The 25,383-nt window shown below is 36.8% G+C and overlaps 2 protein-coding genes across 3 annotated transcripts in view; one reads left to right on the forward strand and one right to left on the reverse strand.

Moving 5' to 3' along the window:
* ROCK2 (Rho associated coiled-coil containing protein kinase 2) overlaps positions 1-25,383 on the forward strand; it is a 555,405-nt gene that overhangs the window by 328,080 nt on the left and 201,942 nt on the right. The gene's annotated exons all lie outside the window — the stretch shown is intronic.
* GREB1 (growth regulating estrogen receptor binding 1) overlaps positions 1-25,383 on the reverse strand; it is a 57,594-nt gene that overhangs the window by 12,878 nt on the left and 19,333 nt on the right. The window contains exons 8-23 of one of the 2 annotated variants that reach the window (XM_035562546.1): positions 24,603-24,740; positions 24,227-24,412; positions 23,435-23,785; positions 22,831-22,959; positions 21,195-21,320; positions 20,531-20,728; positions 20,269-20,449; positions 18,298-18,490; positions 17,535-17,671; positions 15,864-16,203; positions 14,230-14,345; positions 13,310-13,509; positions 11,499-11,588; positions 9,515-10,125; positions 2,926-3,028; positions 2,049-2,207 (exon numbers count right to left, since the gene is read on the reverse strand). In XM_035562546.1, coding sequence (XP_035418439.1) covers positions 2,049-2,207; positions 2,926-3,028; positions 9,515-10,125; positions 11,499-11,588; positions 13,310-13,509; positions 14,230-14,345; positions 15,864-16,203; positions 17,535-17,671; positions 18,298-18,490; positions 20,269-20,449; positions 20,531-20,728; positions 21,195-21,320; positions 22,831-22,959; positions 23,435-23,785; positions 24,227-24,412; positions 24,603-24,740 — 3,258 coding nt within the window. Of the gene's footprint in view, positions 1-2,048; positions 2,208-2,925; positions 3,029-9,514; positions 10,126-11,476; positions 11,589-13,309; positions 13,510-14,229; positions 14,346-15,863; positions 16,204-17,534; positions 17,672-18,297; positions 18,491-20,268; positions 20,450-20,530; positions 20,729-21,194; positions 21,321-22,830; positions 22,960-23,434; positions 23,786-24,226; positions 24,413-24,602; positions 24,741-25,383 lie in introns of both variants that reach the window. The other variant, XM_035562545.1, reaches the window with a different exon arrangement.

Here is a 25,383-nt window from a genome sequence, read left to right on the forward strand (position 1 = left end):
GGACATCACAGTAATTAAGAGAAATGAACTCAATAAACTTACTGATGTTGCTTTTTAACATATAACCACATTAAATAAAAAGTTTTCTTTTGTGGGAGACAGAAGAAAGATGAGATTTAATGATAACCTATGATGAGAACACCTACCTATGCAGAGTTGAGACCATGACTACATGAGCTCCATGCAGCCTTTAAATGGGAATCATTTCTGTTGAAAAGGGCTTATGTTATGTCATCTGGCCAAACACTTCATTCAAATTTTCAGCATCAGATCAGGTTGCTCTTGTCCTATCAATTTTAAAAATTACTAAGTATAGATTTTCCACAGTCTCTCTGGGCAACTTGCTCCAGAATTTGATCACTCTTATTCTGGAAGTATTTTTCATACTATCTGCTTGTATTTTCCCATGTTGCACCTTGTGTCTGTTGTCGCTTGTACTTACACTGTGTATCTATATTAGTTTGTGAATACAAGCTCCCATTATGAAGCAGTAATCAAATGGCCCTGTGAGACTTTTCCAGACTTAACAAACCCCATTCTCTCTGCTTTTCTATGTACATCATGTGCTTCGGGCCTCTATCCATCTTGGTGGCTACCCAGTAGATGCATTTCTGTATGGCAAAGCCTTTCTCGTACTGGGAAGACCAAAACTTGACACAATACTCTAGATGTGGTCTTAAAAATGCAAGGCATAGAGGAATAATCACTTTCTTTGAGTTCCTTGCTAGATTTGTAGTAGGTTAGTTTAGTAAGCCAGTAACTCAATGGAGAACTGGTGACTCATGTTCAAATTGCTGTCTAGAGGATCAGAAGGTTACTTTCTATATAGATAGTCCCATGCCTGTACAGGTACAGAGGGTTATTCCACCCCTAGTGCAGGATTTTGTATTTGCATTTGTTGAACTGTGTGAGGTTCCTATGAACCCATTTCTTCAGCCTGTCATGGTCTCTCTGAAGAGCAGTGCTGCCTTCTAGCATATTGACTGCTCCCCCAACTTGGTATTATCCATGAACTTGCTAAGGTTGCATTCTGTCCCTTTGACCAGGTTATTAATGTCAATCTTAAACAGCATTTGCCCTACTGAGTCCCTGGGTGTTACCGTGCATAAGTATTTGGCCACAAGGGTGATCACAGGGCTGGAGCTTAGACATGGCTTGCAGGGGGGTTTGTTCCGTAATTGTTTGGGGGACTGAGGGTAGGCTGACTAGGGTGTATTTGCTTCAATCTTTCTTCTTGTCCTGTATAGGAAAGGCATGGTATTTGCCTTTTTCCAGTCATCAGGAAACCCCAACAATTGTCATTACCTTTAAAGATGATAGACAGGAACCTTACAACAGGAGCTGGATGTTGGCCAGCTCCATTGGAATGCTTGGATGCATCCTACCCAGTCTCATGGGCTTGTGTATGTCCAGCTGGCTTATGTACAGGCCATAGTAAGAGATTTGTTTCACCTGGCTGTAGACACTTTCATTTATTAATTTGCCTGTAAGCTAGATGAGTGTTACAGCCCACAGAAAGCAGCAGACACATCTAGCCTTTAATTGACCTGACCTACCTTACATGTATACTTTATCATGAGATAAATTTTACTTTAGAAGAGCTTACTTCTCATGAAAGATTTTTAAGGGAGTCCAGAGGACTAATTCACACCTCAGTACTCCAGTAATCTAGATGCATTTCACTATTTCCAAAACCTAAACTAAATAAACCTATAAACACTTTTAAGAACACAAATTCAAGTACATAACTAATGCATGTCACTACATTGCTACAAAACAAGACAATGTTATTACATAAAAACATTCAAATATACAATTGTTTTTGTGGGATCATAACTTTTTCAATGAGACACTACCCATTTAGCATTCCATAAACTATTGATAAGTTTCATACTCTGGTGTTTCATCTAACAAACTACAAATCTCTTTCAATTATTACCTAGTCAAGTGCAATTCTGATTTCATTCTGTTTAAAATCAACAGAATTATCACATTAAAACCAAATGAATACATATATGTATGCCATTCTAGATTTTTCAAATTCTAACCTTCACTGTTTATTGTCTGAAGCTTGGAACAAATCAGACTTGCATCTTCATATTTCGGGTCATGGATAGTGTAGTTAAAAGGGATCTTCTTAAATGTCTCCAAATCTGGCCACGTATCTCCAGGTTGATGGTAGCATTGATCAGATTCTTCTTTTATGTCTATGGAATTATTGAAAAATAAAAATTCATGGAATTACAATTTTAAACATTCTTTATATTGTTATAGAAGGTTTTGTTATGCCTACAATTCTTAAACGATTTTTTTTTATTTCATCATTCTGATGAAGCAATATTATTATGCATAAAGACGTGCACCTTTGAACAAACGAACCTCATACGTCAAGAAAATTCTGGCTTTTAAATGTTTCTTTTAATTCTAAGAACTTGATAATCTTATTATAACATTGGTGGAATTATAATGAAAACAATGTCAAGGTCCTGGTAAGTCTGATCTACCTTGATCCAGGCCTTTGCAGTCTTTCCACACCACATTTGTGAACTCTGTTGAGGAAAGATACTTTATTCCCATTAAGGAAAAGAAACCTTGCTTTGGAAATCACAGTATTAACTCCAGTGCAGAGTTAAAGCTTACCACACCTTCTAGTGATAAGACTAGAGTAGTCAAAGAGAATGTGCAGTGAAATCAGGCCTTTTTTTGAAACAGGTGAAAAAGAGCACTAGTCCAATGAAATACTTTTCTACCCTTGTCAAGAAGATGAAGGGTCTGATGAGTAAAATGGACAGTATAAAATATTTCAATAACGTAAATCAATTACAAAGGTGAACAGCATCAAATATGCAGGCAAATTACTTCTTGAATTAACATAACAAATGTCTACACTTTCCAGAAGCAAATATTTTCATATCAAGAACTTACTAATGTTGATTTCTTCCTCATCATAAACATCGACTTCTGTCAGTCTGATCAGCATTCTGGACAAAATACTGAGGAACTGCAGATAGGCACCCGTTTTCCCTATCTGTAAATACATAAATCAGAAAATATGAAAGAAAACTTTCATTTTCATCTGGAAATTGCACCTGCAATGAAACTTTTGGTGTTTGCATATCCCTATACTTGTATATTCCTAAGCAAAAATGACATGCTGAAATGTCCAACACTTCTATGCTCTCTATGCAGGAAACTAGTTTGGAAAATGTGTTTTATATCACAGGTCTAGTCTAAGAAGCTAGAATTTTCTCTCTTTCTTCTGTAGTTGCTGCATTGGCAGTGAACTTCTAAAAATTCATATAAACTCAAAAAATGTTCCAAAAATTGCTCCTCTATATACAAGATATCTAAAGAATTACTTCAACCCTTTCATACTTGTACAATTCATCAGCACACTGACTGCTGTTGAAGTGCACTGACTATCCTGAAGAAGTGGCATACCTCTACTGGAGAACTTGTGCAGGCCACATCCACTCCTGGAGGACCTGGCATATGTAATAATGTGTTGTTTCACCTCTTGAGCTGAAAAGACATTATTTTCCTTCCACTGTTTCCAAACTACCATTTAAAAGTATGTTTTAAAAATATTTTAAGACTGTAGCTTTAACTTTTCTTTTTTTACCAACACAAAATACGTATTTTCTCTTCCTTACACCCAACTGTATCGATGTCCTTTTATAGTTTGTTTGTTTAGCTGAAAGGCGTAAGCTGCAGCCAGGGATTTACTCAATTAATTGCTCTGTGTCTTCCACACAAAGTTTTTGATGACAACATCAAGTAAATAATGCCATATCTAAGCAGACAGCTTTGCAAACCAATACATTTTAACAGGGAGCAGTATATAAGGGGTTTCAATGAGCAAAAAGAGACCAGCAAACTCCTTTCATTCTCACAGGAGAATACAGAGTGAGGTTAAAATGTAGATCCACTATGGCACATTCTCCTGATGCAACTGTCTGATTTTGGACTACATCTACATTACTGCTGAATTGAAAGTCCAGCTTTCACTGCCATTACTTTTAGGACATGTCAGAAGCATAGGGTGTTGAAGTACTAAAAATAGTATTGTATTTAATATTTTCCATGAAATTATTTTTTTTATTTTTTATTTTTTCATTTAAGGCTTTGCAGATGAAGCAAGAGCAAGTAAGCATTTATTTTGTCAAAGTTCAGTGTCTGTTGCTTTTAATAAATCAGATTGCACATGAAGCATTTTTTTGCCAAGGGTGGAAAAGGGTCCCCTGTTCACTGCTGAGGGTTAAATAAGCCTTTCAGGTGCACTTGGTAGACCTTTGTATTAGCACACAACCCCATGTTATCCAGGGGTAACACAGAAAAAATGTGACTTTGAATAGAGGATATTAGAGCATGGGCTATACTCAGCCCACAGACCAGGTGTTACTGACACCCAGTATAGGTTTTCACGCAAAATCCCTTAAGACTGATGAAACTCATGGAATAAGGCTCTAAGGTTCACTGGAATGGCTATTTATTGATAAAGCAGACAAAGAACATTTTATCTTCCCACATCTGAGGCAAACTTGATCATAATTTGTTCCGTTAGAAAATGTTTTCTACATTTTTTCTCAAGTCAGAGATTACCTTTATATGCCATTATGAACGTACTCTTTTTAAGTGCCTCCCACCATCTTTTCATTAAGCACTGGGTGGCCTGACAGATTAAGAGCTCCCTAATTTTGAACAAATGAGAGACGAATTGTCAAAAGTACACAGCCGTAATTCCTAATCTTTTTGAGGTATATATTTAGAATTGTCAACAGATCAACAGGCTGAAAACCTTACTTTTCCCCTTCGGTAACTGTTTAAAACTTTCTCTGTACATGTATTTTTCCTTTCCCTCAGGAAACAGGTTTTCACCAATGGTTTTCAACAATGTATCTGGGGTCAGCAGGCTACCGCTAAGTGGTACTTGGATGAAAGCTGTCAATTGTCAATTAACTCAAATATACAAAGCTGTAGGGTCACAAATTGGAAATGTTGAAAACCACAGAACTAAAATACTGCTCCCAAACTAGGAAAATAAAACATATGCACTTTTGATATTCTGTGCATCACATCTCACCCAATCTGTCATATAAAAACTGCCTAAGACAATGCTGTGAGCTTTATGGACTGTTAGATATTTGCAGCACTGTATGGAAAATGCTGGTGGGAATGGGCAGAAATCTCTCATTTTCAGGATCTTTTTTTTGTCAGCAGAGAGCTCAGGCTGAACACGACAACATTCATATTTTGACTCCACTCAGTTGCACATTTACCTGCATTTTTCTGCTGAAGAACTGAATTGCTGTAATACAGAACACTTTTCTCAGTTCATTTAGAAAACAAGAAAAAAGAAAAATGACTTTTTATTGACAATCAATGTTTACTCCAGAAGGGAAGGGCCCTGAATTCGTAGCATGCCCAGATGGGTAAATGTGCCTTTAAATTTAATAATATTGTTTTCTATATGCACCATCTCTAGACAAAACAGAAATGCAAAAAGTGTCTTTGATTGTTTGAAAGTATGGAGTAGTTGTCAATAAACAGAGCTTCCAGATCTCTCTGAAGAGTTCTCATCTCATCTGTCACTGCCCCTCTTTTGGATCAGTTTTATGGGGCATCTGCAAAGAGATCCTGCAAGCAGGATAAGGCACTTGGGGGCCAGACATACTCAAATAATGGAAGTCTTACACTTTTTTTTTTTTTCTGGCTATCTGAATATGGAAGACAGAAGTATGATGAATTAGACTCCAAAGAAGAAAATCACGGAAGATTAAGAAGCAAAAATCTCAAATCTTGAGAAAACCTATGATAACCAGGGATTGTGGGTCCTGCAAAGATTTTGTTTTTTGGTTTCTATTTGTATCCTAAATGCAAGGTGTGATTTGGCCTATGAGAAACTAAGAGTATGTTTACTCTGCAGTTCTTCATTCACAAAGAGTGTTGTGGGACACGAGCAAGAGGAAAGAATACGAATTCAAATTCTTCCTGCAGAAAATTCTAGAGATATGAAGGTCCATTTTTTTTGTGTGTGTCAAAGACACATAGTGCCTATGGGAGTGAAAAGTTATTTTGACCACTGAACTGTACTTTCCATAAATATCTATGATAAACTGAAAATAAACTGTCTAAGAACCAGAGACAGAGAGACTCCAGTCAGAGAAATTGCATGTGTGCCTCCACATTTATTCATACAAAGGACATTCAAAAGTGTTGTTGTAGCAGGTCTAACACTAATTATTTCCTTTATTTTTTTAACTTGTTCCAGACCCTGGACATCAGGACCACTGGAAGTACTTTATTACTCTTACATGTTGATAGAAAGCACCAAAAGATTTCAGTCTTCACATTTGGAGAATGTGGCAAAGGGGAAATAATTCCATAAGGCTTTTCTGTTTTAATTTCCAGGCGAGATAGTTCTTCACATGCCACAGCAGTGGTTTTCAGACTGTGGTCTGTAAACCAGAAGTGATTCATAGAAAATATGCTGATGGTCCACAGACAGCTGGTCAAATGGTGCTGGCTCTTCTCCTTGTTTCCACTTGCTATGTTCTGCTAAAAGACAGCTAACAAAAGATATATTAAATATTTCCCTAATACTTTTATTACATTAGAAGAATGGCATATAAGCCCATTGTAGTAAAGTTTTAATAAGAGTAGAGGAAATCCAAAATGTATCTAAGTTTTTAGTGAGATCAATACTTGAAGATCCTCTTTTTCAGGATTTATCAACAGCTTATAATGCAGAAACTCCAAGCACTCAGTAAGGATTAAATATAACAAACTTGCTTTCAATTTGAAGCTACAGAAAAGAAAAACAAAATATTGGAATGATAGTGGAAAGTCTACAACATCATTTCATTCCAAAGGATGCACTCAGACCATTGCTTAACTTCTTAGCCCACTGTTTTATTAGTATTTTAATTGATGTCAAGAGGCACCTTTCAGGATCAGAATCACTTGTGTTTGAGAATTTAATTACCTGTGTGGATAGATGAAAAGTAGCCTTATGGCAGAACATTTTGACCAGTCCAGAGGGTAAAATGTCTCTGTGAGAGAAAGGTAAGTGTACTTTACTACTGATTGCCTTGACAGTGAGAATTATAATTTTGGTTCACTAGTATGTCTAGTTTTCTTCCTGTGTTTGTTTCATGTTTTTTCATTCTAACCAACAAATTGCTTCCTGATTTTAATTTTAGTAAAGTAATTTCTGTCTAATGAAGAAAATAACTACTTCCTAATTTTTGAAAAAGAACCCTAATACTTTGTCTGAGATGTTATCAATCCTCCAATAGGTACTGTCTAATAATTGTTTTTCATTGAGAAGATGCCACAGTTTTCTGCCTATATCTCTTCATGCATTAATCATGAGTCCATGTACCATGATAGTACTATCGATCGCATGTGAGCAAAACTTATTTCAGTAAGGAAAATTCCCCAAAAGAGAAAGGAAATTCTTATTTCTGTAAATTTTATTGTAACTACACCCTAGAAGAGATCCTGTATTGTTATACCTTAAACCAATAAACAGTCAACATACATTTACAGCTCTTTTTGAGGCTTACAGGTGTTTTTAGTACTTTGGGAGGTTAAAATACCAAAGGAAGCAAAGCTGCTTTTTCCCACCTAATGAAACTAAGATATACCCCTAAACTGTGAATTGTGATATCAGTGTGTGAATTTGTTCTGTGTCAAACATGTATATTCTTCAGAAAGAACTGGAAAATATAAATTGGATATAAATGTGAAGAGTGTCCTTCAGGAACTGATCCAACTGTATGATCTAATAAAAGACCAGGAAATAACCTGCATTGTGTAAACAGCTGGAGAAGGGATGGAATTTCATGTAAAGGAAGGGATATCAAGGGTGAAATTCACTGCTGTACAAAGGGTCTATAGGAGACATATTCCATACTTGAAAAAAAAAAAAAAAGGTTTCACCTGATAGCAAAAAGTGGTGATTGCCATACCCTGGTAGGGAGTCAATGAATAAGCAAGCTGCCTGTCTCATTATAATTAGTTAAACGGCATGTATCATATGTGTTAAGCAACAAATCCTTCTCATGGATGTATAGTATGCTTTCAGAAGTCTCTGAATGACTCTTCTGAGAACCTCCGGTTTGCATTTGTGACCCCAAACCAAATGCTTTATGATCAAATGAATACTAAAGTGGTATTTACTTACCAGCAAATCTGGATATTTAGAGTGTCTTTGGAAATAGTATCTTTGTGGGTTTTGATGTGTATACATATAAAATTCTATCAAAAATTGTCACAGCCTGTGTTTTTCTTAGAGATGCAAATTGGTAATCTGTTCCAGAATGTATTCGTTTTTGTGCTGCAGCTTTGTATGACATTTAGTTTCTTGATCATATAATTCCTCAATCTTTGGCAGGGAAAAACAGATAATTTAGATCAAAGGAATGGAGAGTAGTGTAAAACTTCTCATCAGAGTACTTTCTGGAATCCTTTACACATTACAGTAACATTTGCAGGAAGCTCCAACATGAAAAGCCCGTTTACGCTCTTCCTACTTTACTGAACCCTAATTTCAGATGTACAATGGAATAAAGTCATTTAATAAATAGTAATTTATACTTTCTTTTTGAAATGGATTGGCATAGAAGAGTGTTAAATCCGTAACTATCTTTAGATGAATTATTTTGTTTGATGTTAGAATAACAGGAAACATGGGTCTTTGCCTTATTTTGATTTATCCTTTTTGACTTCCGATGTTCACAGGATGTCTGTATGTTCTCTGTAGGCATGGGATCTCTTTCTAGCTTGGTACTCCTAGCTTGATACTCACAGCTTCATTGCTTGGTACTCCAGCAGAACATAACAGGCACAATATCAATTTTAGCGTGTAACATGCATTAAACTGAGAGACACCTTGCTCAGAGATTAGAAAATTTAGAAGACAAGGAACTTCTTAGTTCCTTGCATGATTTCCATGCATCTTTTGAAATAAAATTTTAAAACCCTGAGTGTGCTATTCATCTGGTAAATACAGCCTTGCTAGTGAACAGGCCTTCTTGCATGTGTTATTTACAACAGCTTCTATTTCTGTCTGCCATGTGGAGGAGGCAGAGAAATACCTTAATTGCAAACTTTCAGCTATCTTTAGATTGATCATAAGAAAGTGGTTTTGTTCAGATCTTTGATCTTTATTCAAAATGTAAATGCTTATTCATCTTTAGCAAACTGAAATGATACATGCAATATATGTTCTGGGAAAACTATCTTTTAAAACATTTTAAGGGAGAGAGCCTGACAGAAAATGAACATTGCTCCAGCTTCATTGTCTTTGAACTTAGACTAACAAACAGTAAAGAAAGAAAGATTATTTTATTAGAAGGGAGTTAGGAAATAAGGAAATAAAATAAAACATAAGCAACTTACTCTTCACCAAAAAATGTTTTAAGAATGAATACTAATAACTAATATATTTTTTCAGAGAATAAAATTAAACAAAATAAATGAATGAAAATACCTTGCTCTTATTACACACCTGTGGTGGCCCACTCAGCAGCAGCCTCCTTGGGTGAAAGGTGTCCATTCTGCCCTCATTCCTATTATTGTAGTCCATATGGATTGGCTTGGGCACCGTCCATTGGCGGTAGTATAGAGACTGCTCCGTGCAAGTCATCATCTTACTCATAAGAGGACGAAAAGAACTTGCCCACATAACAGAATGATAAGGCAAGAGGGAAGATGATTTGGGAAGTCCACTGCTGTCCGTTGAAGTAATAATATCATAAACCAGTTTGGGCAGGAAAACTATGGGAGGCTGTTTTGATGCTTTGGTCATGGAGCATTGAGAGGTCTGTAGGATGAAGGAGTTGTGAGTAGGCGCAGAGGAGGAAGAGGAGGAGGAGAAAGGTGAAGAGGATGAGGAGGTGATGGAAATTTGGGCACTTTTTATGTTTTGTTTTGTATCCAGTTGTTCTGTTACCGGTGGTAAATGTTTGCTGACTGTTGTTTGTGCCCCCTTGTCTACCTTCTGCTTCTGCCTTTCATGGCTGTTTGTATTTTCTTCAGTGCTGTTGTTTAGGTGGGGGGATTTTGCTGTATCTCCTGCTGTTACGAAAGGAGGCAATGACTCACTGCAGAATGCTGTAACTAAAAGAAAAATTTTATTTCAATACAGGGCAACAATGTCATCTAGTCAATGTCATAGTTAAACACTGAAAAATGACTTTGATATGGTGCCTGTCAAGTAATGCAACCTCACCCCTGTTCCTGCTATCTTTCACCTTAATCATACAGGAAGTATTAATGGGACTAGTTTGGAGTATCTGTCTCAATGCAGCAAGCACCTTTACAAAAACTGAATTTGCATAGGAAAGCTGTCAGTGATTGTTCTGTCCTCTCCTTCCCTCATCCATTCCCCACTTGAGTCAGGAGTTCATCAGATACCATCATCTCTCAAGACCACTACAAAATTACTTAAACTGTTGTTTAAAGGAATGCAAGAAAATAAGTACTAACAGGCCCTTACAGGAAAATAAGTACTAACAGGATAGGAAGATTTCCTTAATCACAGGCAAATTTTGGCCACGTGGACACTGTGAATTGAACAACAGCACAACTTTAAAGAAGAAAAACATATTTTGAAATTAAAGTGGTGAGAAATTTTATAAAAATTTCTTCAAGTTGTTGTTGTTGTGGTATTTGTTTTTTTTTTTTTTTTCCGTTTGTAACAACCATTGTGTCTGCAGAAAAGAAATCAGGCCAAATATGCATGTCAGCATGGTGAAAACTACAATTAGATCAAAAAGATTTTATTGTCACTGGCAAAAAACAACATGTTTTTAAAAAGCTGCATGACATCGCAACTCCTATATAGTTATGGTACAATTTATATTCTGCACTTCACTCAACTCTCCTAATATTATCTGCATTAAAAGCATGCAAAGAAATTTATCAGACAAAAAGCCCTAGTAGTTCTCAACACTGCCTCATGCTTTCTATGTCAATTTGCAGATTAAAAAGGAAACAAAGATTAAAAAATGATCCAACTCTAAAGAAGCTTCCAAACAGAGCAAAATTAATGACTGAACATTGCAGAGCAAAACCAAAAACATAAAAACACAAACAAGACTGAGCGTGCTTTTTCTCCCACAGATTTTCAAAAGATTTTTTAAAAATTTGAGGCATGTTTTCTTGTTCATAGACTGTCATAGCTTCAGTGAGCACAGTCAGCCATTGCAGTACTAACTCAGGATTCATGCCTCAGTGTCCCACATTAAAAAACGTGCCTTTTTAGGTACTCCACCCTATGATTACTTTTCAAGCAAGAAAATATTTTATTTCTTATAGTTCAAAAGTCTGATTCTTAAAGGTGTTTTTTTTAAGTTGTTTTTAGTGACACCATTAAAATAGGCCTTGCCAAAAGTTTAATGATTTATTACTTTAATTCTTTCTCTAAGATGATTAAAATGTCTCTTTAATATCCTAACAATGACTTAACAAAGATAATCTTAAGGTCTTACTAGAAGCCTTTGAAGAGAGAGATGAAGATGCAGAGTCATGGGAATGAGATCTTTCTCTTTTCATAGGACTTCTTTTTTCTGAAGCAGAACCTGTTTCAGGAATGGTAGCAGGGGAAAGCAAAAACAAAACATAATTTAAGTAAGCCTGTGAGAAGTTATGGCTACATTACTGAAGCAGCAAAAAGCACACAAGTTCGTCTGGATTTTGTCCTCATCCTGACATGATTTACAATGTGGAGAGTATCTGCTCCTGCCGTGCAGTTGTGGATCAGCCTGTGGTCTAATCTAACTACGCTGAGCTGCAATAGCCTCACAAAATCAGTTCTGCTGCCAGGAGTCGGCAATTTCCAGGCATGTCTCAACCATGTTTTATCTTTCAAACCCATGCCTTACTTTCGTCACAAATCCAGTGTCAGGGAAGCCAACTGACAATGACCTCCATTTTGTCAGTACGTTATGAAATTACCTTCTACCCCTTACATTACAGCTCTATGGACAAATTACATCTCAGGTTTTGGTAATGACAGTCTATATTTAGACAGCCACCAAGAATATTTGCTTGAGGTTCATAGCTTAGGCTTCTATGTCAAAATGCTTGTTTCTGTACAATTTTACCTTAATAAACAGAGACATAAGCACTGCTATAGGTCTATCATCTTAGCTGCTCTGAATTGAGCTCTTGAGGAGCATACCATAGTTAATGGACTAGGCAAACAGCCTTACAACTTAGATACCTAACTTCAGAGCACCCTTGACTCAGATCACATATAGTCTTGGCTTTCTTCAACTAAATGGGCAGAGGTATTCATCCCACTTAGAGCAGGCTTCTATTGTAGACAGTCGGAGTATGACCATAGGTATTTCATTCCTACATCAAAAGTATTTGTTTGATTAAAGTAAATATTTCTGTTCTGCTTGTTCTGCTCTCTTTGCTATCAATGAGTAAGAGTTCAATAAATGAACAGTAACAAGCTCCTCTTCCTCCTCATTAGTAAAAAAAAAAAAAAAAAAAAAAAAAAAAAAGGAAATGAAATCAAGCAGTTTGAGATTTAACTAACTTACAGGAATTAAAATTCCTTGTTTTCCCCAATTGTAAGGTACAACAAACAGTAAAGAAAAAAATATTAAGAAATTAATGGTATCTCATAACATCCATCAATTCTCACCCAAATAAAAAATACATTTTCTGGGTAAATCACTGTATATTTACATATGTATATGTAATTAATTGCTCTCTTAAAAACTGATAAACTCGCCAACTCTACCGTTTCAATTTGAATTCATGGACAGCACTCAGGAGTACTCAAGGAGCACTCTGAAGTTGCTACATTCAGATATTTTTTCTAGCCATGATGTTTAATTCTTTACAAACTTGAGACTATTCAGCTTGACTTTGAACAGTTCCCTTGGGGGGAATCTTCAACACTGTCAGTATGTAAGGATAGGTTAGGCAGGATCAGCGAGGGAGTTTTGGTGGAGATGTCCCTGTTGCAAAGTCACTGCTTCCCAGATGGCAAAGCACAGAGAGGAAAAAAAAGAGAGGACAGAACCAATTAGCAGAGAAACAATACATGCAGAAGCATGACTGTGACAGATTAAAATGCCTCAGCAGCAGCACTCTCTGGGCAAGAGGCAAGGAAGGGTGAGAGAACAGTGGTTAGCTAAGATAAAGCAAAAGAGAGGAGCAGAGGTAACTCAGTAAAGCTAACTCACTGGCTAACCTTTACTGACTAGATATCACACATAATTTTGTATTTTCTAATACAACTCAATCATTTTACAGCTTCTTTTATTATTACTACTAGCAATACCTTCTGTTGCTATTTCTTCATCTTCGTTATCAGTGCTGCTTAGTTTCTCTGGGTCACTTTCTAACACATCGTTCACAACTGCTTTCTCTGTGTGAACTTCTGAGCTCACAAAGTATGCTGCCAAACCAAGTTCTTGCTCCAAGGTTGTCCTTACCAAAGAAGATGAATTTATTAAACGTAGGTCACAGTATCTCAGTGATCTGGAGAGAAACAGATGGGGTAATATGAAAATTCACTGTAATCTACTTTCTTTCTTTTCCAGATGCAGCCAAAGGGGAAACTTTTTTAATGATCTACTTAAACTATGGTTGAGATAGAGCACAGTATATCTTTGGTGCTTAATAGGTCTACTGCTATGGTGTGCAGTTTTATTATTCTTAATCCAGTTAAGCAGCTTAACTTAATGTTCAGTGCACTGAACATTAGCATCAGCACAAGAAAAAGGGTATCATTTGGGTTCTAAGCCTAACACACAGAATGGGATTCAATTGAACATACAAAAACATGTAGTGCTATTTTGGTGGCCCCAGAACATCCTGTCTGCCTTCCAGCTTCAACTCCAGAAGGCATGGATCTCTCCACATGTCCTGTAGCACATATGCCAGCATCCTGCAGATGTCTCATCTACCTTTTGGTGTCTGAAGTAGCTATAGATTTTTATTTATTTATTTTTAACATACCCTTACTCTCTCCTGTATAGTGGGACAACTCTCATAACACTTTTAAGTTATTTGTATCTTTCTATAAGCAGGGGATTATTATTAATAATAAGCTTCTTGTATTTGTGATATAAAAATGGAAAAGCAACATCTTGACACTGAAATCTGTTTTCTTTTCCCACAAGCATTTAAACAGTTAATTTTTAGACATTTTTAAAGCAATGGATAAAAAACTTCCACTGAGAAAATACCAGATCTTACCGTGGCAAAGACTCCCCCTGTGGATCCATACCACTAAATATTAATATACAAGGCAAACCCTCCAACTCCAAATAGGTCCGTGGCTTCCAATCTACATCTTCAATTTTCTGCCAGACCTGCATAAGAGATGCTGTTGGACATACTGATATGGCACAGATAAAAATACATTTTATCATTCATTACATGAATCAATTTGTACGTGGATAGAAGTTCCACCAAGGTAAGCCACATAGCAGAGCCAACAGGTAGATTTCAACATAGGTGGATTTCACAGTTTCTAAAGAGTTTCAGGTAGCAGTCTGACTGTTATAAGCCTGAGGAGATTGGGACAGTATGTTCTGGTCTGAAAAGTCTCCTTGACTCCCATCTGCACAGTGCTGAGGCTAGAGCATACACAGATAGAGCAGATATAGTGCATGAGACAATGAAGATGAGGATGAGCTTCGGGGGATAAAAGAAAACAGAGACTTTCTTCTTATGGCAGATAAAGTGTGGGTGTCTGAGTCCAAGGAGGGAAATGAGTTAGGAATGAAACCTTTTGACCTTAGCACAATAGCAGGAAGCTGAAAATGTTGAACACGCATATACCACTGTCCACACTTAATACCCTCTGAAGACTCCTGCTCTTCACCAAAGTTGTCAGTTCTCCTGGTGACTTCATGAGAAGTTCAATAATTAGATTTATGATTTGAATCTTTAGCATCAGGCTATAAAACTTTACTGACATCAGTCAGTAAATTTTGCTGTGAGACTGACTTACAGATAAGGAATACACAGCAAGAGCAACAGTAAGACAATTCGGCTTCTGACATTTGTACATTTACCACTGTTTTGCATGTCTGTGAAGACAAACAGGATGTGATTCAGAAATAATACTAGTTTTGTTGTTGTTGTCGTTGTTTGCTTGTTTTTCAGAAAAAGTTACAAATAGCAGATCAAGATTAGAATTAGGTCCTGGATCTCTAATGACTTTGTTTAACGTATCACATTAGGCACGGTACAGAGTGTAATATACATTCTTGCTTTGGTGATCAGATGTTGGCAATTTTACGAAGAGCAAGAAAATATCATAGGTTTTTATTACACAGATGACCCAAGACTCTAGACCTAAAGCATATAAATGAATCCATGAAACAACACATGGTCCAGAAAACATAAAGCAAGTCCTGAGCTGTGAATACCAGGGTGTTCTAGGACGCATAGCTGGCATCACTGATTTGGTGCCTTCATGCCATCTGCTGGTGAGAAGAATAATATAAACCTCAACGGGTCACTGATGAAAATGTTTTTAAACTACAATAACTTTGTGAGAAAACAGTGACAATTTTGTTTGGCTGTTTTCCCTATTGTTATAAATAAAAGCAGTTCTGGTGGTTGGGAGGGTTACTGCTGGAAGCCAAGTTCTAGATATATGAGTTAATATTCAACTGAGTAACCAGAACATAACCAGAGGAAGGAGAGTAAAGGAATCACAGATTATATATCTAAAAGATAAAACTCATGCTCCTTACAGTAGTTTTGAGTTTTACGAATAAGAACCACACTTAAGCTTACAACCATAACTCTCACCAATAAAGTCTCCCCACCTACCCATCTAATGAAGCTTCCCAGTTATATTTCATTCTGCAAGTTACCTTTAGTTGCTCCACAAAGTGCTTCCCTATTGTGATTCCAGAATTAGGATTTCCCAAGATTATTTCAAAGTTATCTTCAAGGGCTAGTCTTTCCCTTACATTATACAGACGTTCATATGCCACTGCAGCCAGCGGGGTACATGGAATTCTCAACACTACCATGAGGCCATGACCACTAGGACATTGTCTTGAAGAGTTTATTAGGTTTTGGGTGATTTCCAGAGTTTCAACTGAGGTGTAATTCTTCATCTGAGAAAGACCACACACTGCCATCATAGCTGCAGAGTAGTGTTGTATGAGGACAAAAGTCCTTATCACTGCACTGTGTAATCTGGGAAACCTGAAATAAATGGCGAATTAAATAGTGAGGTATTAAAGACTAAACTGAAAAAGCTAATGTTCTCCACAATATAGTAAACTTAGGATTTCCTCCTGTAAAGAATCCTTCATATTTACTGTACAACACTCTCACCAAAGTGCAATTTGATAGTTCTTGCAATACATCATTACACAATCAGAACTGATGTTGTCTCTCTATTTCTCAGTACAGATTTAATAAGCAAAGAGTTCAGTAATGTTACATCACTTCAAGTAAACAATACTTTACTGCTGTTACAAAATTTATCACAGAATATTTGCTAATGCACTCAGTAATACCATTGATCAAAATAAAGGCATTTGTCAATGAGAACAGTATTCTTCATGATGTGTTATCCTTAGGTGTTTTTTTCTCTTGTTTTCTTACTAAAGCCCCAAACTTGTTTCCAATAGCCTCAATATATAGGCTACTTTCAATGAGCACTCTATGTTTCCGAGCCCAGGTACACCCCGTCTCAATCCCCACTCTACAGTAGGGAGAAACATGGATATGTAAGAGCTTCCTGTGCTCTGGTTTTCATAGCAAGGAAACCTGAGCGCACAGTACAAAGAGAAACTATGGCTTGCTCAGAAATGCACCTGATGTGTGTGATCATATCTCCACAGCACCTGGTAGCAAACCCCAGAAGCTGTGTGGACATTTTCTGTCTGTCAGTTACCAATATGAATTCACAAGATTCTACTTGTCCTGACTTTCTTGTCATAGATCCCAAAGAGTTTATTCACAGTTGTATGCGTTCATGTGCAGTGATTCTAGACTTGTTTTGCAAGGACCAAGGAAACTTAACTGTTGATGTCTTTTCAAACTGTGATGATGCTATGAAGCTTTTTACCACTGATTTAAGTGCACAAAACATAGTGAAATATCTCCTTCTCTTTGTGGTCCATTTATGCAGTATACACAAATAATACACAACAAAATCAGCCAGAGTCAGCAAGTGATAATACTGGACAACAGTGAGAATGCATCTGAAATTATTATAATAATCTGATAATGTAATTTCAGATTATTGTAATATAGAAGTAACTACTAGTCCCATCCAAGTACACACATTAAAGCAGGCTGAACAATGTGCATGTTCATGGTAAGAGGCAGCCTAGACTAGTTAGATTACAGGCCAAACATATGCAAAAAAGATTAAAGAAAATATGAACAAGTGAAATGCCCTTGTAGACACAGTTGATTTGTGGAACAGCAAGAAAAAAGAAAGAAAGGTTTCTAGCTAGTAACTCAAGACACTAGAAAAATATACTTCCTAAATTTCCATCATTAAACCAAGGAGTGTACTGTACCTCTTTCCCAAAGCCATGACCATTGCTTCAAAAGAGCTGTCGTACCGAAGCAGTGGAATACTATGGCCAGAAAGAGTGGATTCAATGAATTCTGACAGTCCAAAGTATTTCTTGTTCTCATGGTATAAATCTACACCCTAAAACAAAGGAAGCAATACCAATTTAAAGCTAGCAATTATTAATGTACAATTGATTAATCATTGCTATCTGATATATTTGCAGTCACATTCTCTAACAAGCATACATACACTCAGATGCCCACTAAAACAAAGAGAGAAAGAAACAACTAATTTTTTTGAAAGGAAAGAAGTTTGACTCCATTTTCCCTGTTTCTTTTTCTCTCTACTCTCTCCCCATATATACATAAGTACAGACAGAAGAGCTATGCAGGTAAAATATGCACACATATCAAGAAAATTCATGTATCTACATTTCAGATGTTGATGATTTTCAGGTGGTTTCCATTTATGTAGCTCAAAGACTTTTAGCAAAGCTACTACAGTTTATAGGAGATATAAAAGGAATAAAAAAATAAATAAAAATAAAAGGCAAGAAATGACAGAATAAGCAAGGGTTAAAAAAAACGAACAAACAAACAAACAAAAACTTGTCACAGACTAAACAAACAAACAAACAAAAAAGATGCCATGCAAACGTCATTCTTGTCCACAAAAAATCATGGGGCCTCCAAAGTTTTACCAAGTATATAAATGTAAAATAACTTATGAAAAGCTTGAAAAGCACCTCAAAGCATCCATCTTACATTGCTGTATGAAGAAGGCCAGTGGATCTCATTGTAAGGGCTGATATGAGTATGCTGAGTCTGGAGCGCATAGGGGAAGGAAGTCACATGGAGTGTCACAATATTTGGCGCCTCTTTCACCTCCCTGCAGTTCAACAGTCTATCAACAAGTCCTGTAGACAGTTCTGTTTGAGGATAAAGGCTATGCATAGCACTGCAAAAAAGAAATCCAAAACTCTCCAAAGTGATTGGCACAAAGGAACATTTGGGTCCATGGGATAGCTTTAACCGGGATGTGAAATTGAAGTTAAACATATACAAGGAACTTAGGACTCTGTTCTTTACCCTGCTTTTGTTGTATAGAAGGATGGCAAAAGAAATGCAAAATATTTCAGTGCAGCTGAAAATTTCTATAGGACTGGTTAACTCCCTAGCTAGCAAATTACCAGTTTCTTACAACCACCAGAATATGAGAGAGAAAGGATGAAAGGAAGCTGACGTTATGTCAGTTACAAATAATCACATAGTCCTCTACTAAATTTGGCCAGATTGTTAGAACTGCCCCTGAGATGATATAATTCTTGCCTACAAAATCAAGATAGAAAATGACAGGCTGTAAGTCAGTACAACAGAAAGACAGAGGGAGGCTACCTGTGACACATCTATTACAAAAAGGAAGAGTAGTTATTGTTAAGGCAAATGCCGGTATCATAGAACACCTACAATCAATTCATTGCTCCAGAGTAAGACTTCAGTCCAAATTCATGATATTTAATTTTTGGCATTTACTTGCAGTGACCATGTTACAAACCTAGTCAGTGTAAGCTCCTCTTATCAACACATAGAGATAAGTAATTCCAGGAATTTGTTGTTTCCACTCAAGACCTATGCCAGCTTTCAGAAATGCCTGTGTCTCTGTTGTGTCTACGTGAGCAATCCCAGGCAGTTAAACTCCTCTTTTAGGCACCTTACTTAATTGACTTCAGTTAGGGGGCATGAATCCTGCTGTACAGAATAATTGCTTCAATATTTGCCACTTACATGTCTTTTTTTAGATAAAAGGAAAAAAATGTCAGAGCTTAGTAGCTATACAGGTACATCCCTATCACTCAGGGATGTTATATGCCTTAAGGGCCATCATGTAAGTTCCTAAGATATAGAAGAGTTGAACAGGAAACCCTCACACATGCAAAAATACAGGTTTGATGAAAACACTGGTTCTTAACCCGTATGAAAGCCGAGACCTTGTCATTTTATTCACAAGCAAAATTCAGAAACACTATGGTTTTGGTTTCAGAAACACTGTGATGTTAGCAAAGTTGGAACATGCTGGTGTTTCTGGAATTCAATACATTCTCCAACCTCCCCAGTGCCTCAGGAGATACAAAGCAAAAGCAGCCCACCTTCTCAACAGACAGACTGCTAAGACGGCAAAGAATCAGGGCTCTGTGAGGGAAGCGATGAACTATGCAGGTGAACTGACAGGGAGCTTGGTGAACATTGGACAGAAATCTCCCTGCTCCCTTGAGACATGTACCTGAAAACATCTACACACAGAAACACTCAATTGCTACAAAGTTAAAAAAAAAATAAGCAGTAGTGTTGGATCACTAGTTGGCTAGTCACTGTGGAGGGTGTCTGCATGTTCTACAGTCCAGAGGACACTGACAGAGGATAATGAATTTTGTGTACTTTCACAGGAAGCTTTGCTTTGAACAAATGACAACCAGCCAGAAAAAAAGATAGCTGTGGCTGAAAGAAGATAAGAATGGTGAGCAAGGAAAGCTGAAATGTTCCACTGAGGCATAATATAACAAGCAGAATGACAATAAGTCATGAAGAACCTTAAAAGAAAACATATTTATTCAACGCATGGAAATAGAGAGTTAGCAGAAAGGTGCAAAGAGAGATGAAGGAAGACATAAATCATAAATCTGATCTTGAGAGCTAATGCAAACAATAATAATTTTTCTGAAGTTACAGTTTTCTTACCTCATTAGATCCCAGTGTGCGTGATCATGGATTAAGACAAACAGTGTGTGTGGATTCTGCATAGAGTTTTGTAAAAAGACTTTGAACTTAATCTGGGCGTCTGCATCTAGTTTCATAACATACTGTTCTACCCTCTGCTTTGTAAGATGCTCCTTTTCTAATCCAAGTTCTAATAAAATACCTAAAGAAATGGAACAAACATCAGTATTTCCAGATACAAATGTTTTTAATGGTTTTACTGTAATTCCAATAAAATAAGCACCTGAGTGCCAGAGATGAAACAAAGTCTGCTGATAGGTCACTTCAGAGGGTGGAACACAAATCAAGAAATCAATTTTCTCGAAGGAACCCAAATCAAGATTTTGAGTGCTGGAGTCAGCAATTGAGCAAATATGAGACAGCAGTTTCTGAGCCACTGCTAGCTGAAACGGACGAATCTGATGCCGTTCAATCTCATAACCTGGAAAGTGACAAAATTCCGTTTAGATATACACGCAAAGTCTAACCTAATGCAAAATCTTAGAGCCTGGCAAAGAATAACTGAGCTATACTTTAAGGTTCTTTGCTTATGAGTCAAAGTCCCAATTTTGGAAAATCTATATGGAACATGAAAAGAAATCTTGCTGCACTGGGGCATTTTGGTCCTGCAAATCCCTTAAATATTGAAGAGCTGAAACTGAACTTGTGCAACAGCATTCTGCTGCCACAGAAGTAAGACTTAGAGCTTCAGGGAGTACAGTATCTGATGGAATGAAGCAGAGCATCCATCAAGTGTAAATCTGCATATCCCAAGATGTAAGTTCCTGATCACCTCAGGACAGAATTTTTCAAGAGCCTAGGACTCTGCCCAGAAGTATCTAACTCCACACCTAAAGACCTATTTTCAAGTACCTGACTCTGTTACCTGTTTAGAAGGTACTCCTTACTTGTACACACAGCTGCTCCAGTTCCATTCATTGCTGTTGATTTATTCACTGAAGCAGACAGCGATGAAGAGATGTGCCCTTGGTTTTCCTGATAAAATTTCTCCAGCAAAAGATCAATGTCACCCTCTATCAAAATGAAAGTATAGTGGTATAAACATCCAGGTTAATAACAGCTGCATTTCGTACTGACTTTTTTTTGTAGGTCTTAAGAGCTTTATATATGCTAGGTAGTTGTCCTGCCCTTAGCTTACTGGCTACTTTGTACAGGAATCCTCATCATTTTCTATTGTATTAATACTAATAAAATGTATATCAGGCCAGGGAATAGACAGATAGCTATGCAGACCTCTGCCTAGGACATTTATAGAAGATATCAGAAAACTAGCTCCAAGGCCCTGATCTAAATCAGCAACAACAAAGACTTGAAAGTTACTTAGTTTATGTTCTGACCATTGAGCTCCAGTGTTTGCTAATAAGGATTACAAGGTTTTGAAAATCTCGTGCAGAGCATAAATATTATTACATCTTTAACATTTTTGAGAGAGAAAAAAAATATAATAATTCCCTGTAAAGCTGTAAGAGAAATTAGAGTTTTGTAGCTACATACAATGCTGAAGTAAGCAAGGTATGTCTTACTGAACTAAGCACATCTGCAAATACATCCTATTCTATGCAGCAGGGACCCAGCTTACAGATGACAGCTGTGCAGAAAATACAGTGTGCCTGTTCAGAGGACTTAGTATTTTCTCAGCAGTTGAAAAGATGTTTGAACATGTCTGCTGCAGGGCTTAGAATGGCAGGGTCTGCCCTGTGAAGTGCAATCCAATGGATGTAGATGGCAACTCGTTTTAGGACATTCATTTACTTGTTCTGCCCAAACAGTAGCAAAAGTGATTCTGCCATACCTTGAAGATATTGGGAACAGAGACACTGATATTACATGGTGGTTCTAGGAAAACAGGTTTCTCTTAAGTGACTAGTCAAAATACCACAACATCTCCATAAGTGTTCTCGCCTCCTAAGTACAGATTTATTGGTGTGACATGAGTGGCAAAGGGGATGGTGACATGCCTTTTACACAGACAAGAATGCTGCATTTGCTGTAGTTGTGTGATGTAGTTACACTTTCCACATGGCTGAATCTATTCCCAGATAATCCTGCTTGCAGTAATCTTCAGTATGTTCAGTTAAAAAATGATCCAGTAACCCTGGCTCTCTGAAATTTTCTTTTCTTTCCCATGCATTACAATCAAGCTCACAGTATGATAAGTTCAAAGGACAAATTTTTCCTTCAATGACATAATTCTTTCTATCATGGTCTAAATGAATTATGTGCTTTTGGCAAAAGAATCTATATCCGTTCACATGGATATAGACTTGCATATTGTATGAATGGATGTGCATACCTAAGTGTAATGTGTTCAGCTACTTACTGGCATATTTTCATGAAACTAAGGGATTTTAGAACTGACACTTTTAGGAGGAACTTCAATTCAAATGTACTTTCACAACTTTGTCCTGTATTTTTTATTTATTTCTAATAGTGTCTTGCTAGTGGAAAAGTAGTACAGCTATTTTCACTTACTTAAAAGATTCAGGGACTTGGAAACACACCTGTTTGTAGCATATTATGTACCTGGGCAGAGGGTGCTAAAGAAGGACCCCAGAGTTTCCACTTTCCCTGTGACCAGCTGATAGTTAACTTCTTTTTGGTAGTCTGAAGGAGTAAGCATGCCCTCAGACAGGACTCTTGCCTGATACTTTCCTAAAAGAAAAAAAAAAAAAGTCATTTTGAAAGCACTTCAAACTAAAGTAAAAATGTTCTAAGTCATAATAAAAATAGATCCCAGCTAAATGAATCCTCCCCCCATAAAAGTGACAGAGATCAATTTTTTTTCTCTCCTACACATGTATGCACCATCCATCTGTAAGATAGATTCATATTTTATAATTCTATACGTTTCTTTTCCATTTTAAGAGGTACTTGTTGACACAGTATACAAAAAGCATGCAAATAGTTAAAGATATTAATGAATCTTTGTATGGCTATTCAAATAACTTATCAGCATAGCTCTCAACAGGTTGTTGAAGGCAATAAGGTTGAAAGACCATATTTTAGAAGCTTCATCAAAACCCATTACTTGTTGGTGAATGCTCTGGTTTGCTGGGGCAGCTTACTGAACCTCCTCATCCCATTGAAAGATTCAGTTTTGCCTGGAGATACACCCTTGGGATCTCACCTGTTATCACAATGCAGGAATCAATGCCTCGATTTCTACTAGCACATATGATCACCACGTAGTTTGTCTTTATTAATTTTCCTTCAATGAGCAATTTAAACATTTCTGAAAGCCCTTCAGCCAGAGAGTAGCTGCACTCGATGATGTGGACACTGTCATTACAGGAGCTAGCTGCCAGGCCTGCCAGCCAGGGAAGCTGGGCTGAAGTCACTGGTGCGATCTGGCTAGGCACTTGAGGAAAGGTCTGTGGAATTGCCTGTTGGTACTGCCGGATTTCAGATAGGTGTGATTCCCGCCATGAACGCATGAATATTTGTTCCAAATCTTCAATCAGAGGGACCTGGTCTGAGGCTAAAAAAAATTTAAGAGGAAAGTGTTCGTATTACAAAATAAATGAACAAAACTGTTGAGTTAAAAACATTTGTTTTTCAAAATAAGTATTTTTTTAGAGATGGTCATGTTTCAGATTTATGCAAGCATGCCTACTGACATTGGAAGATGCAAACCTTATCTTTCATTTTGAAGTGTTGTTGTGAGGCTCAAGTAAAACTGCCATAATTGGAGCCTGGCTATTAGAAATACTTAAGAGGTTGAGTACTGCCTGAGTCAGCATAATACTACTTCTAAACCATGGACTGTGTGCAAAAACAATGAATTACAGCTGTTTTACTTTTTATTTTTAATTGCTGAAGTCCCAAATCATAGGAAAAGATGAAATTTTTATGGTTATATTTCAATCTGTGTCTGGTCTTCGAGAACAACAAATTATTTAGCTTTAGAAAATAATCTTACCTAGCTGAACAAGGTAGTAGACAGTCAGTAAGAGCTGCATTTCCTCTGAAATAGGCTGTATTGTGGATGCACCATATTGTTCATATGCTCTGGATAAAGACTGTGAATTTCTGTAACAGGTGTACAGCAAAGGACTCACTATCACATCATTAATGTTCCCACAAAGATATGGGAAGTTTCCATGACCTGTGAAATGAACAATATTTGTACATATCACATTAATTTCATAATTTTCTGTGTGTGAATTAAACAGTTTTTAATAGTAGATATTTAACAAGTGAGAGGTTAAGCAGTATTTGGCAGTAGGATTTATCTTTGCATCTCTTATAAAAAAATACATAAGGTCCTGTTGAGTGTTTGGGTTGGTTTTTTTTACCTTTAAAAATAACTGGCTTTGCTTTACAGATTTTCAGCAAGTTGTCAGGAACTGAGACCGGTTCTCCTGAGCCCACCATCGGAGACGAGGCTGGCCCCACCAAAGCAGAATGTGGTAAAGATGATAGGCTTCCTCCATCTACGATTTTACACATAATGTTACTGGTGTCAAGTCTAATAATGATTTCCTCGAAGAAAAGTTATTCAGCATCATCTTAAATCCACATTTGGTATCAGTGTTACATAATTTTGTGGTTATATCACACATTTCATGAAGTGTTACTACAACCAAACTACAAGCTCATTTTCTCGGAGGATGAATTATATTATAGCCTTAAATGTTGCACATGCATCCAAAGATTTAAAAAAAAAAATTGATAAACTTTTTCAGCTAGCAAATGCATGAATAGAGGCATACGTGATGTCAATAAAAACAAGTGATTCATGGCCTTGTATGATATATCTAGTTTTACAGATTCTAAACAGGATTTCTTGCTACTCAGAAAAAAAAAAAAAAAGAAAAAAAAAAGATTCAGCATTTGTTCAATACTAACTTATTTATGGTAATTTTAATTTAAACAAGAACACATTAAAAGGAAACATTCTGGGGAAAGCTGGTTTGTTTCACTGCATGTCATTCTAGTTTGTATCTAGGCTATAAAATCCAAGTAAGTGCCAAGAAGACTGTGACAGATAAGTGAAACAATGGATGATATATTGACCTAACTTATGACACTAACTTTAATTTCCCAAAGGTGTTTAGGTGTCTAAAGATAGATACA

The sequence above is a fragment of the Cygnus atratus genome, chromosome 3, assembly GCF_013377495.2.
Source record: "Cygnus atratus isolate AKBS03 ecotype Queensland, Australia chromosome 3, CAtr_DNAZoo_HiC_assembly, whole genome shotgun sequence".
Classification (NCBI taxonomy): domain Eukaryota; kingdom Metazoa; phylum Chordata; class Aves; order Anseriformes; family Anatidae; genus Cygnus; species Cygnus atratus.